Genomic DNA, 14,440 nt, shown 5'->3' with positions numbered 1-14,440 from the left:
TATAGAAAAATTATAAATTTTAAACATATCTAAAACTACAAAGAATATTATACTTACCTCTCATGTATCCATCACCCAGCCTCATCAATTATGAACACATGGTCAATCTAGTTTCACCTAGACCTCGATATATTTCCCTAGGGATCAGCTCCCACCACACCAGATTATTTTTGAAGAAAATCCTAGATATCATTACATCATGAATATTTGTTTCTATCTCTAAAAAATAAAGAACTCCTTTTTAAAACAACTACAATATCATCAATATCACACGTTAAAAACTTAACAGTAATCAAACACATAGACGTCATTCACATTTCCCCAACTGTCTTATAAATGTCCACACATTCCAACAGGTTGATGTGTCTCTTAAGCATCCTTTTCCTTTTTTATTATCTTTGCCTTTATTTGTTGAGGAAACCAGGTCATTTGTCCTGCAGTTTCCCAAAGTCTGGAGAGAATACAATTTTAATTCCATAGCATCGTACAAGAGAAACCTTAGCGTGGCCCCTAGAAGTCTACACTGCCTCATCTATCATTGTGCACCACGCACTCTGTATTCTGGCAGTAACTGAACTGCCCGTAGTTCCTAGAACATGCCACACTGTCACCCCGTTCTGTGCCCTTGCCATGGCTTCTCTCTCTCTAATATCCTGTTAGCACAGAGCTCTTTGGACACTGAGGACTCAGCAAAGATAATTTCCTGCTCCTCCACTTAGACATACTTACCCACCACAATTGGCTCCGTTGGTTCCGAGATGCATGCGGGGTTCACTTGAGGCAAGCTTGATCAGCTCATTCCATTCCTTCTGCCACTCATCCTCTGTGTATACCAGTCCTGACTGTGTGAAAGACGAGCAGGGGACAGCAAGCAATTAGAGGCTAGATTCAAGAGACAATAGCCATTCCAACTCATTCACGTTACCCCACTCCCTACTCTCTTAGCACCTGGCGTACAACTTGCACTACAAAGTCAAATCTCTCTCCCTTTTATAGTTAAGAGCCTTGAAAGAAGAGTCTATGGCCTTTTCCCGCTCCTTTCTGACCCACTGCAGTCTAGCTTCTGTCTATGCCCTCTAGCCTTCACCCCCACCCCCACACACTTCACCTAACTAGCAAAAGACAATGACCTTGTCATTGCCAAATTCAGTGGACTCTTCAGTGCTTATCTTTCTTAGCTTCCATGTGGTATTTGATCTCCTCTTTAAACTTTCTTCTCCTCCAGCCTGCACAATCTACTTTCTCCTACCTCTCTCAACTCTGTTGACCTCAGAAATACTGAAGCTGTGTCAGTGATGTTAGCCTTGGTCCCTTCTGGGTTATCTCTTCTACCACCGTCATCTCATCTACAGCTGTCTATATGCTCAGGACTCTAACATCTTCCTCTCCGCCCAGACTTCCTCTTAACTTCTGTGTTCACATCCAGCTGCCTACTGATGACAGCCACCACTATGACTACCTCAGACTTGATCCGGTCAAAACTGGACTTCCACCTCTTCTAAAACCCACTCTTCCTGTATCTCTACCTTAGTGAACCCACTATCACCAAACACCCAACTAAAAGCCGGGGTTTATCTAAGACTCCTCTCCTTTCACCCATCCCACATCTGGATCCCTTTAGTCAACAATTATTAAGCACGAACTACTGTAATGGACCCTTAACTGGTTTTACTACTTTCAGTCATACATTCTTATGATCCAGTTTCTACTATGCTATCAAAGATTTTTCTAAAATTAAAATCTGATGATGTTAGCTTCCTGATACAAATTCTTTTAAGAATTGTCATTGCCTATTAGATACAGTTCAAACTCCTTAAGCATAGCATACAGAGTCCACTTCCTGGCCCCAACCCACCTCTCTGATTCAACATTTAATTAGCTGTAGCTCCTTGAATGCGCCATGTTGTTTCATACTTCTGAGTCTTGTCTACGTTGTTCCTTCTGCTTAGAGCAGCCCACTCCATATTCACCTAGAGAATAATTTCTCAACTGTCAGGAAAGACAACTCCTCTATGAAGGCCTTCCTAAATCTCCCTGGTAGATCGACCACTCACTCCTTTCTTTGCGTCCTCCCTCCTCAACTGCTATATGGATTTCTACCACGGAAGTCACAACCTGTTCCGTTTTGGCAATGATGTATTTACATGTCCATCTCTTCCTACTACTCTTAAGAACCAGCACAGTGTCTTATGCACTACGCCCAGCACCTGCTGTGTGACCAGTAATCAAAACACACATACTGAGTGAAACTACAGTTTTTATCAAAGAAGAGGAAGAAGTGGTACAAACAATCTTATAATATCATATAGGCTTCAGGATGTGTATGATTTGGAAGAAAATCTACCTTATTATTTACATTTGACTTACGTAAGTGTTAAAATGAGTTTATACTTAAAACACACACTGACAGAGTAGAAAAAAACACACTGGAAACATGAGAAGTATCAGAAACAAATTTAACAGGAATTATAGAGCTGCTGTGAGCACATTTTACTTTAATAATTTAAAAAATGACAGCTATTTTCAGTTTGTAAAATGCTATCACAAACTTTTTCAACTAAAAATAAAAACAATGCACTGGTTACATACTAGGTGCTCTGGTCTCTCTGATAAATGATACACATTCATGAGGATCCGCCCCCCTCATCCTCTCACGGATGTTTGCTTCCTATTTTTACACACACAGCCACTAGGCGGTGCACCCTTCTAGGCTGAAAGTGCTCTTACTAGGTTTTACCACCATTTTCAACAACAAAACAAGGAGGCCTGAGAAATCAAAACCAATTTAGTTTGGTGTTTGGTGCTGGCTAAAAGTAGCTCTCCAGTCCTTCACCCCGTCATCTGACTTCCACGCTGGGATATAATACTATGAATGGTCTGAGCTAAAACAATTATCTGGTTTCCACTTAGAACTTCCAATGTGCTGAGCAAAAGGAGTAAAAAGATTGTTCCTTGCATAGCTACTATTCTCTATGCATGTATTTCCCCTTGGGGACTTCGAGAGGGAATAGGTGGCTGACCAAGAATAGAGCTTGGATATTTCTGGGTCTCCAGGCTAAATACCATCATAACCTAACCCCACCTTTAAAATAATAACTATCGTAGCTTGACTGCTGGCATCGGGCCCACCTATTCTCTGACTGCTGCTGTCACTTCTGGCTGGCACGCTCTGGTCTGGCCTTTTCTTGTCTCGGAAGTGGTCAAATCTAAGGTTCAGGTACAGTGTGAATTCAACAGAGAAGAAGGCAAACTCTAGGCTGGCTCTCACTCAGGCAAAAAAAGCTCTCCACGCAGTCCAGCTCAGCTCACCAGGGAGCTGGGGGTTTGGCGAGTCAGTAAAGAATGCTGTTTACTTGGCCTTGCCCCTGGGCATTTATTTCCCTCAGGAATCTTCTGGGGCAGACTGGCTGATCAAAGACAGGATTCTGATCTTAATAACATCCTTATTGTAACAACTGAGTTCTTTGTTTTTGAGAAAGAAATATAACACTTTCTACTTCCATATTTTAAATCTTCAAGGCAAAAGATTCTAATAACTTAAACAAAAAGAAATCTCTTAGTTCTATATTATGGCCAGCTATGATAGAGCAATAAAAAGGTGGGGGGACGACGGGAAGAAAGAGGAAAGTTTCTCAAGAGATATTCCCACATTAATGCCAGAGATGCCCAGCTATACACATGGCAAAGAGCAGCTACACACGAAGAGCAGGAGAGAAACAGAGAAGACAGAGAGAGAACCAGGGCAAAAGGAAACAGGGAGACTCATTATCATTATGTAACTGTATAATGTCATTCATTATTAAAGGGAAGGGAATCGGCAAACTTTCTCTGTGAAGGGCCAGGCAGTACATCTTTTACACTTTTCTGGGCCACATGCAACTCTATTCTGCTGCTGGAGCAGGAAAGCACTTACATAAACATAAACATGTAAATGAATGAAGGGGGTGCTGTGTTCCAATAAAACTTTTTTTTTTTTAACAAAAACAGTTGGTGGGATTTTACCCACAAGTCATATTTTGTCCAGCCTCTGGACAGGGATGGAAAGTACAAATAGTTCATTGTTAGTTTCTTATACAGAAGCAGCCTCAACATTTGCTAACCATTCAGACTCATGCCTTTAAAAGTTTTTTACAAACATACTGAATATATGAAAAACAAATGGTATATATGGCGAAAAAATTTTAAGCATTTACATTTCTGTAAGAGTTAAAAATGTAAGTCCTTAAAAACTGGCCTAGCCTTATTATAAGCAAAAAAACAATATAAAAATTCTTTGAACACATACTTTGTTTTGCAAAAGATTGCCACTGAAGGCTTAGCGAGAGCCTGTCAGGTGGAAAAGCACAGTGTCAGATGTCCCCTCTACAGCTCGGCTTCCCCACACCCGTTCTCACACCTGTCTCAGGAGGCATGTGCCCTGCGGTACCAGCTGCATTTTAGACAACCTCCAGGATTATAAAAGGAGTAACACTGACTTAAGCACCTAAGTAGGAGACACTTCCTACCGCTAGCCCTGGCCACTTTCCCGGGTAACTGGAGAAAGCAAGGTGCTCCCACCCAAGCACCCTCACCTCTTTATTCTGCTGAGTTTGCTGCCACCTCCAGCGCCGTTTTAATGCTTCTTTCTCAGCTCCCTTCTCCATCAGTGCATACAGAGCTTTCCGCAGCATCAAGTCCCGATCATGGAAACCCCACATCCCTGTGGCAGGAAAACATAATGATAAGACACCTTCCCTTGACTCAGTTCCACTTACCAATTATGATACACACCCTGACATGAAGGAAATCAGGTTGAAGCCCAGATTCAAAGAAACCCCCTGCTGTGACCTAGGGGAAAGGTAATTAAGAAAGAAAAGACATTCCTACTCGGGAGGTTCAGAACCTCCTGATCAAGGTTGGCTGGATCAAGTCCTGCACATGAGATTTAACCCTATTGCTTCCTTTCTACGAGGGAACAAAGGACCACTTGCAAGACTCACCAAGAGAGGCGGCATGCAGAAGGCAGTTTCCATCTCCAGTAGTTGCCAAAGGAAGGAGTCTCTGACAGGTGGGGTCCACACTCACCCACCAGTTCAAACGCCCTACAGAAACAAGAGGAAAAGGAGAAAAGCATATTATCCACAAAGCTCTTCCCACTTCCCTATTTCTAAAACAGACTCCAAATTTACCTCCTCGGAATAAAACCATCACTCTATTACTCTATGTATCTTCTTCACTTACATCTGCTTCATCAGAATCTGGGGAGCCCAAGTGCTTAGATCAGTGGTCCTTAAGTGGGGACAATTTTGTCCCCAAAGGAACACTTGGCAACATCTGGAATTATATCTGGTTGTCACAGCTGGTGAGGGGATGCTTCTGGCATCTAGTGGGTAGAGGCCAGGAAGGCAGCTTACACAACAAAGAATGATCTGGTCTTAGGTGTCAACAGCACTAAGTTTGAACAACCCTGGGTTGGATGATGAGGCCAAGGTCGTAGGTTGAAATCTGTGTTGGCTACTTGGTCTGGCTCTGATTCCTTCACTCTGGTCAGTAGACCAGCAAATACTGTAGCAACAAAAATCAGCATAAATCCATCACCAGCAAAAGAAAAACAACTCAAAGCCTGTATTCAAAGGGTCATGCAAGTATCATCTGCATATGCAACAGTGAGCATGTCAGCATGGATCTGGTGTGACTTTAAAGACATGAGCAGTAAGACAGAGCACTTAAAACACCCAAGAAAGTAAGTCTCAATTCTGTAGATATCCCACAATTGCTAATCCATTATTTACATAAGGAAAATATTTTAAGAATGCTTAAAAGTTTTCTTGAATTACTGAAAAGTCTACTGAAACAAAAATTGGTCTGTAATCATACCTGCCAAATAAACTGCTTACTACTTAAAAAATTATGAATAGATGCACATGGTTAGAATAGAAGGGTACAAAATGAAAAATAAAAGCTTCCTTCCGTGCCCCCACCTCCCACCCCTCAGTCCTTCCACAAGAATTTTTTAATACCTTACAAGCTTTTCCAGAAATCCCAGCTGCCTCACCCCATCATATTAACTAATTATAACAATAACTTAAGACAAATATAACTGTAAAAGTAAATAAATCTTTTGGGAAAGGTTCAAATAAACAAACATGACTTGGATTAACCACCGCCGCGCATCACTGACAGCGCTGGTTCTTTCTGTTCCCAAGGGTCTTCCAGGGCCAATTATAATTCACCTGTATTTTTTCTTCATGTATTGATTTTTAGGTACTGATTCCTAGGTGTATTTCTGGTTTTCCTTCTAACAAATGGGAAATTTCCAGAGGAAAGCATCTAATTTATGTCTTTTCTGTAACTTGAAGAAACGCCTAGCTCAGTGCACGTTTATCTGCCTGACTGCGGAGTCTGGATACGTTCGGACCAAAGGCTTGGACTGGAAGCCGCCGGCCACGCCCGGCCCCTCCACGTGGCTGTGCATAGGTGGAGAGCGTGGGAAAGGAAGCGCTCACTGACCTGCCTGTTCCAAGGCAACAAGCATGGACTGCTCAATGAGGTCTCTCTCTATGAAGCTGCGGAAGTCTTCGTTGTACACAGTGAGATCTGGAAGCTGGAAGGCACAGATGGGCATTTCCAGGGGGTGCTCACTGCTCCCCCCACCCCCACCACTGGAGGAGACATGGGACCGGGCCAGGGAAACAATGCTGGAGCTGGCGTGGGAGATGCCCCTAGACAGGCGTTTTTCTGCAATGAGAAATGGAGTCACCTTAGAACATATACAACCCACTCAGAGAACTTTCCACTCACGTGGTGACGGTTACCTCTAGACAAGGTTTCTGGTCAGGGAAAAGCTGTGAGTCTAACTGGCTACCAAATTTCACGACCCTCTTTCTCAAGCCAAATACAACTGAAGAAACACAGAAAGTGGTATTTTCACAGGCACTCACATTAGCACCAAATATACACTCCTCTTTCTATCCTTTTTGGAACTTGTCTTAAACTTCTTCCCGCCATGACACTGTCTTCTTCCACCTCCATTTCCCAACATAATAGGGACCCATTCATTTGGCAATGTGGTCAGTGTTTGGTGGAAGGAGAGAGAATAAGGGACATGGGGTTTCATTTAGCTAGCTTGAGTCAGATAATCTCTCTGATAATTTTCAGGGTCTTGGAGAATATAGAAAAGGATTTCCATTACAGAAAGTTCATGACAAATCTTATGCATTTGGGAACTTTCTTACCTATCATCAATAACATTTATTTACATCATTTACTACAACTTTTCTTGATACTCATATTTGTCAAAATGTATATTCTTACTTCAGATACTGCAGAGGAAGACAGTAATGTAGATAGTGCCCCAAATTGTTTCATTTGTTTTGAACACATGGCACTTGTCATTCTTCAGCAGATATTTCACTGTGATCATAATTTGTTCAGTACAGTATTACAATTTATTTGCATGGCTTGAGTTATATAAAGTCCCATCAAGAGAGCTAAAACTCACATTGGGTAGCAAGTCTTAACATAATATTTGCCAGAGATAATGCACAAAGTAAGTAAAGAGTTGTCTAAAGTTATTTTATAGTGATATTATTTTTTAAAACTCTAGGTGTTTAAAAAGTACCACATGCCCAAGGTAAAAAGTCAAGATACTATCAAAACGTTTAAAGTGTTACAAAGAAATCTCCCTCTCATTCAAAATTCCTGATCCCCTCCCAGAGGCGACCTTTTGCATCCTTCTAGAATTTCTTTTGCATATAGAAGTACACAGAGCTTTTAAAATATTTTTTAAAAACACAAACAGGAACATACTGCATATACTGTACTACACCTTATTTTTTCTCAATAGATTTTAGAGATTTTTCCAAAACAGTACATCTAGTTCTACTTAATTCTTTCCAATGGCTGCGATGTATTTCACAACATGGATGATTGCAATTTATTTAACCACTCCTCTGCTAATGGACATTGAAAGTTATTTTTAAGCTTTAACTTTCAAGCTTTACATTACATATGTATTTGTGTCTATTTATGTATGCATGTATGTATTTATTTAAAAGGATATATACACACATGCACATAACATGCATATGATACAATTCCTAGAACTGAAATTGCTGAATCAGAGTATACGTGCATTTTTAAATTTTGATAGATACTGACAAATACTAACAAAATGCTCCAAAGGGGTAGATGATAGCGATCCTTTGAATTCCATCTTTATGTGTGTCTTATCTCAACAATTAAATTGTTATCATCCTTCCTCTATCTCTTTCACAATACCTAAAGAAGGCTTTTTTACAGGATAGCACTCAAGATGCAGACAGTGACAGGTTCCAGCACCTGGAGAGACTGAGGTCACCTCTGATTGGTTTGGCTGGGGAGGTAGGGGAGGAACAGAAACATCTCCAAAGGATCGCTAAACTCCCTCACTCCGGTTAGCAGTCACCTCCCTTCCTTTCTACTCCTCATACAGAAACACCCCTCAGTACCCCAATACCTTGAACGATGTCATCTTGTCGCTGTAGGGTGGGTCGTGGAGGGCGAGCAGACTCTCTATCAGAAAATCCTTTCTCAGGGGTCCTGGAGCCACCACTCCCTTCACTGAAGGGTGGAGGCAGGTTCCCAGCATGGACCTGACGTAGCTGTTCAAAATCGCTGAGGGCTGCGCTCACATCCCAATTCTTTCCTATCAGGAGACAAAGCAAAAAGTAAACTGGGCACTCAAGAGTATGGGCAAACTGAGGAAAGATACAGAACCATGACTCTAAGCGCCCCAGCAGCAAACCAGCAAGCATGTACTCACACACAGCTCAGTCATTCTTTTTTCCTTCCCTTCTTTAATGTCCTTCATAATACTTCATTCTGGAATATCACAATTTCTTTATTTACTTATCATCTATTTCCTAAGTAAGCCCCATGAGCACAGAGAATTTCTCTCTCTGAACTGAAAGGGCCATTGGAGGCCTAGTAACCTCATTTTACAGATAAAGGAAATGAAGCCTCAACAAGGAGAATTACTTGCCCAAAGTTACAGTTAGTTCGTACCGGGGCTCGGCTGGACGCAAGCCCAGGTCCCCTAATTCTGAGATCCAGAGAGTTCTTTGCCTCAGAGTGTTTTAGGGCGCCCTAAACCACCTGAAGTTGAATACGAAGTTATAGGTGTGCGCATTTTTCTAAAGGAAGAGCTGACAGCTGCCATCAGATTATCAAAGGGAAATGTTAATTCCCCTCAAATTTACGAATCACTACTTCACTGAAGAAAAGACCCAAATGACAGATGTGCCACGATAGAGTTTTCTGTTACTTTCTCCAGTTAAATTAGTCAATAAATGACATACGGCATAACTGCTCACACTTCTTTCTGTCCTGTTCCATGTCACCACCTTAATTCAAGTCCTGTCACCTAATGTCCCGCCTCCAATCCACTCTAAAGGATCCTATGGGATTCATTCTTCTAAAGCACAATTCTGATCATTTCAGTTTCATCATCAAAAATTTTAGTGGCTCACCACTGCCTACAGAGTAAAGCCTAGGCTCCTCTGCCTGACATCCAGGCCTTCCTGGCCTGCTTTTCCAACCTTTCGTCTGTGCTTCAATCTCCCTGTCTGTGAAAGTGGAAATGATATCGGACAGGACTGTTATGAAGATTAAATGAATTGAAAGCACTTAGAACAACGCCTGGTGCACAGAAAGCCTTACATATGTATTCACTGCCGTTGCTGTTATGCTTCTTGTCATAATTACACTTCTTCAGCTAAGCCGTATTAATCACCCACGCCGGGTGAATCTACCTCTCAGCCATTACATTCACCATTTGTTCCAACTCCCTTTGCTCACGCTGTTCAGTCACACTGGCCTCTCTGCAGTTACCGGAAACTTGCTAAGACTGCTCCCACCTACAGCCTTTCCACTCACTATGCCCACTGCCTAGAAGGCTCTTTTCTCAATGTATCTACACAGACAACTCCTCACCTCCTTCAGGTATTTGTTCAAATGTCACATTCTTAATAAGGCCCACCCTGACTATACAGTTAAAAATCACAACCCAGCTCATCGTTCCCCTTACCATTTTCCATAGCACCTAACACCTTATAATACAGTACTTTACAGTTTACTTGATTATCATGTTTACTGTTTATTGCCTATCTCTTACACTGGAATGTAAGGGCAGAGATTTGTGTTTGTTTTGTTTTGTTCAAGCATCTAGAATCTGGCACATAGTAGGTACTCAAAAAATATTTGTTGAAAAAATGGAGGACTTTTGTCCTGAACCAATAAATGAATGAATGACATCTGTCCTGAGCATTCGATCAGTACTTCCAATTTTCTGCCAAACTCCTTAAAATCAGGTCCTCCTAACAATCAACATGCCCCAAACTGAATGCCCACCTTCTACATGCCCTAAATCAGCATCACAATCCCTCCAGGCCAGAAACGACAGTCATTCCAGCACTTCTCTATTCCTCAGTTCCCCCCTCCCCACCTCCCCTCACTATCTACTGAATTCTCAGGGTTCTTTGTACCCCTGAAACACCTTTCAAATCTATTCTTGTCCACTTTTATTGTCACTGCCCCAGTTCAGGTCCTCATATCTTCATCTGGTTTTTGGTCTTTTGGGAGGGGGCTCTCTAGTCTCTCTACTCCTCATCCCACCCCTCTACAATTCGTTCCTTATCCTACAACCAGAGTCAACTTTCACAGGGAAACAGAGACAGAGGGAAAGACGGAGACAGAAAGTGAGGATCAGGCCCTTTGATTTCCCTTCTAAATTATAACTTAAATTCACCTACCTCTCACTCTACTTCTAGTAACTGTCCCCCAAATCACCATCATCCCTCATCCAAACTATGGCAATATTCTTAACTGATTTTACCACTTCATCTCTGGCCACCGTCCAATCAGCTCCACATCTTTAATCAGTATACTGTTTAAAAACTCAAGTCCAATCATTTCACTCCCCTGATTAAAGTCCTTCACAGTTTCCCACTGAACACAGAATGAAACGTACACCCCTTGCCAGGGCCTACAAGGCCCCCGGTATTCTGCCTCCTGCTTCCCTAAGGAGCGTCTACCACTGTGGCATCGCTCCTCCTACCTGGCTCACTGTCAGTTTCTCCAATGTGCCAAACTCTTTCACCTTCTTCTGCATAACACTCTCTTCTACATCCCTTTGTCCTGCTACTCTGCATCCTTCTGAGTTCAGCTCATATGTCACTTCTTCAGAAAAGGCCGTTCTGCACTCTGTATCTTAATTTGGTTTCTTTCTTATACTTTCATAGCACCTTCAACTTCTTTCATAGCATGGGTGTGTGTGCACATGGGTGTGTATGTGAGAAAGAGGAAGAGAGAGCGCATGCAAGCATTAACTTGTAGCATAATTGTTAAGAGACAGACTCTGAAACTAGGTTGCCTACATTCAAAACCTACTTAAACTTCCTAGACCTTAGGTTTTTTTTAACTGTAATACTAGGATAATAAAATCTATTTTGCAGAATGGTTGTGAGAATAAAACAATATATCTCAAGTACCTCACACACATTAACACATATAGGTGTTCAACACACATTACAAGAGGAAGAGAAGGCACTTGAGCTGAATCGGGAAGGAGGAGAATTTCAGGAGAGTAACAGAGCAAAGGACACTGCAGACTTAAGAGACAACTTAATATGATCAGGGAAAGGGAACAAGTCAGGCCTGGCTGGAGCACAGGAACTGTGGGAGAAGGTAATAGGAAATAAAACTGAAAATGCAAGTTAAGGGCAAAGCCGTACTGAATTAGCAAACTGGAATTTAAACCCTGATCTGTTTCCAAACCAACACTATTCTCACAGGTAGCTAAGTATATGTCAAACTGTCACACCCTACTAAGGGCTGACAATCTAAAAAATTACCTGTGTATGCTGAGAACTTCCCCCTTCCCCCACAGGCTTACCTATTTGTGTCATTATATATTTTCATCATTAAAAAGCATCTCTTGATTGGATAAGGAAGTTGTGGTGTATATATACATACAACATGGTATGTATACACACACACATATAATATACATATATATACATACAATATGTATACATATATATACAATGGAATACTACTTAGCATAAAAAAAGAATAAAACAATGTCATTTGCAGCAAAATGGTTGGCCCTGGAGATTGTCATACTAAGTGAAGTAAGCCAGCAAGAGACAGAAAGATACCATGCGATCACTTATTGCAGAATCTTAAAAAATGACACAAATGAATTTATTTACAAAACAAAGACAGACTCACAAAGAAAACAAACTTATGGTTACCACGGGGGAAAGAGAGAAGGTGGCAGTATAAATTGGGAGTCCGGGATTTTTCGTTACTAACTACTGTATATAAAATAAATAAACAACAAGGTCCTACTGTACAGCACAGGGAACTATATGCAATACCTTGTAATAGCCTAGAATGAAAAAGAATATAAAGAGGAATATATACACATATAACTGAATCACTATGCTGTATGCCAGAAATTAACACAATATTGTAAATCAACTATACGTCAATTTAAAAAATATTTTTTAAAAAGTATCTATTAATTATGACTCCAAAGATTGCTAATGACATGATGCCAACAAGCCTTAAGGACCTTAAAATCTAGAACACACTTATGTGTATATACAGATATACACAGATGTAAGTAAACAAAAGCAACAAAATGAAAGCATTAAGTCAGTACACTTCACACAGAATGACCCACACAAGTTAGGGGAGGAAAGAAGAAAGCCATGGATGATCCCATATATGAAAATCCAAGTCACTTACAATATAAAAACAAAGTCTCACAGCTCTAAAACTGCTTTTAGTGGACTAATGTAAAATTTCACTTGCATTACCTGAGCATAAATTGACAGTGGTGAAAGCTACCTAAAAATTCAAGGTAAAAAAGGAATTTTGCATTTTAAAGTTATGGTGGGTCATACACGAAGTGGATTATTAGAAATAACTTAAATGTAAGGCCTACCACACACAAAGTGTCTTTCTGATCACCTTAAATATTCCAAACCATCCTAACAATAAATATCCCATCTTCCATTTTACTTTGTCTCTTCTCGTTCTCCTCCAAAGACTCCTTACCTTCCAGGAGATCTCGAGCCAACCCTGGCTCTGCGCCTGTGGAACGGACAAAATCCGACAGGACAGCATCCATGTCCAGGGTCATGTGATCATTAAGTCCTTTCAGGCAGCTGATGTAGGGAGTACATAGATCAAAATTTAGGCCTCCACCTGAGGAGGAAATAAACACATAAGGCCCAAATTACACTGGAACAAGGTGATCATAGCCGTTTCAGTAGCCTCCTAACTAAATGGGGAAACTACTCATCCTAGCTCATTCATTTCAGTTTAATTCATTAGGAAGAATAGCATTTAGTTTCTTAGTTTCTCATTCATATTAGTTTTTTTCCCTTTTACTATATAAGTATCAGGTTTCCAGCATTATAGTTCAACATCTGTACACACTGCAGTGAGCACCATCACAAGTCTAATCATCATCCATTACCATAAGGTCACCCCTTTCACCTGTATTAACTTCTCAGCTACCGTATTAACCACAAAACTGTAATGCCACTCTGAATAATGCTTTTCCTCTCCCCTTCTAGAGTATTACATTCCTACCCATCAGTTAGCTTATCTAAACTAATGGAAGGAAGCAGCAGACTATCACCCTGAAGAATTCCCTACCGGGGTTACTTTCTAACATAGCACCCTGTTTATTTCCTTCCTGGCACTTGATACATCCTGAAATTATTTCCATTAGTTGCTGTCTAGCCTCCTCCTTCATTATGTAAGTTTCTTGAAAGTAGGGAGCTTGTGCATCTTGTTCACTAATGTATCCCCAGCGTGTATCCCTTGGCATTTGGCACAGTGCTTGGCACACAGGCCCTCAGTAAATATTTGATGAATGAATGAATGCACACTATACACTGAATAACTTTAGAGTTGACTAGTATTCTGACACTAGCTGAGGAAATGGAAGGAGCAAACTGGTAGCTAAAACGACTCCAAATAAAACAATCTGCTATCATGCAAAGCAAAGTGACGATCCCAAAGGTTCAAAACAAAGGTCAATCTTTGTCCGCCAACTTCATGAAACCAGGAAACATGACTTTCTCCGCCCAGGACAAATGACTGCCAAGTAAGTTCACCTGAAAAAGATCTCTTCTTTCAGACGTGACTCTGGCAGAAATTGTGTCCCTGACCTGTCAGCCTGGCACCAATCCACATTCCTCTGAAGTTAGCAGTCCCGGCTGAAGAAGCAGTAATGGAGTGAGGAACAATCTCTCACCAAGATCTGCCATTTCAGACAGGTTTACAGTTCTCTGCAGAAGAGGACTTGTTCATGAAGTCGCCAGGCACATCTGCCCCACCACAACCATCAGTGCCCAGCTTTGCGGGAAGGCCAAAAGTAGAGTTCTCAAAGGTAACGGGGTGG

At 41.2% G+C, this 14,440-nt stretch overlaps 1 protein-coding gene across 13 annotated transcripts in view; it reads right to left on the bottom strand.

Annotated features, from left to right (window-relative positions):
• OTUD7B (OTU deubiquitinase 7B) overlaps positions 1-14,440 on the bottom strand; it is a 52,795-nt gene that overhangs the window by 10,724 nt on the left and 27,631 nt on the right. For 8 of the 13 annotated variants that reach the window (XM_072946703.1, XM_072946711.1, XM_072946700.1 and 5 more), the window contains 6 exons: positions 13,084-13,233; positions 8,477-8,665; positions 6,490-6,717; positions 4,980-5,081; positions 4,572-4,699; positions 730-842 (listed from right to left, as the gene is read on the bottom strand). In XM_072946703.1, the coding sequence (XP_072802804.1) occupies positions 730-842; positions 4,572-4,699; positions 4,980-5,081; positions 6,490-6,717; positions 8,477-8,665; positions 13,084-13,168 (845 nt within the window). In that variant the 5' untranslated portion in view covers positions 13,169-13,233. Of the gene's footprint in view, positions 1-729; positions 843-4,571; positions 4,700-4,979; positions 5,082-6,489; positions 6,718-8,476; positions 8,666-13,083; positions 13,234-14,440 lie in introns of those variants that run through there. The other 5 variants (XM_072946706.1, XM_072946705.1, XM_072946708.1 and 2 more) reach the window with 3 other exon arrangements.

This window comes from Vicugna pacos, chromosome 21, assembly GCF_048564905.1.
Source record: "Vicugna pacos chromosome 21, VicPac4, whole genome shotgun sequence".
In the NCBI taxonomy this organism is placed as follows: Eukaryota; Metazoa; Chordata; class Mammalia; order Artiodactyla; family Camelidae; genus Vicugna; species Vicugna pacos.
This window is presented reverse-complemented; position numbering and strand designations above follow the sequence as displayed.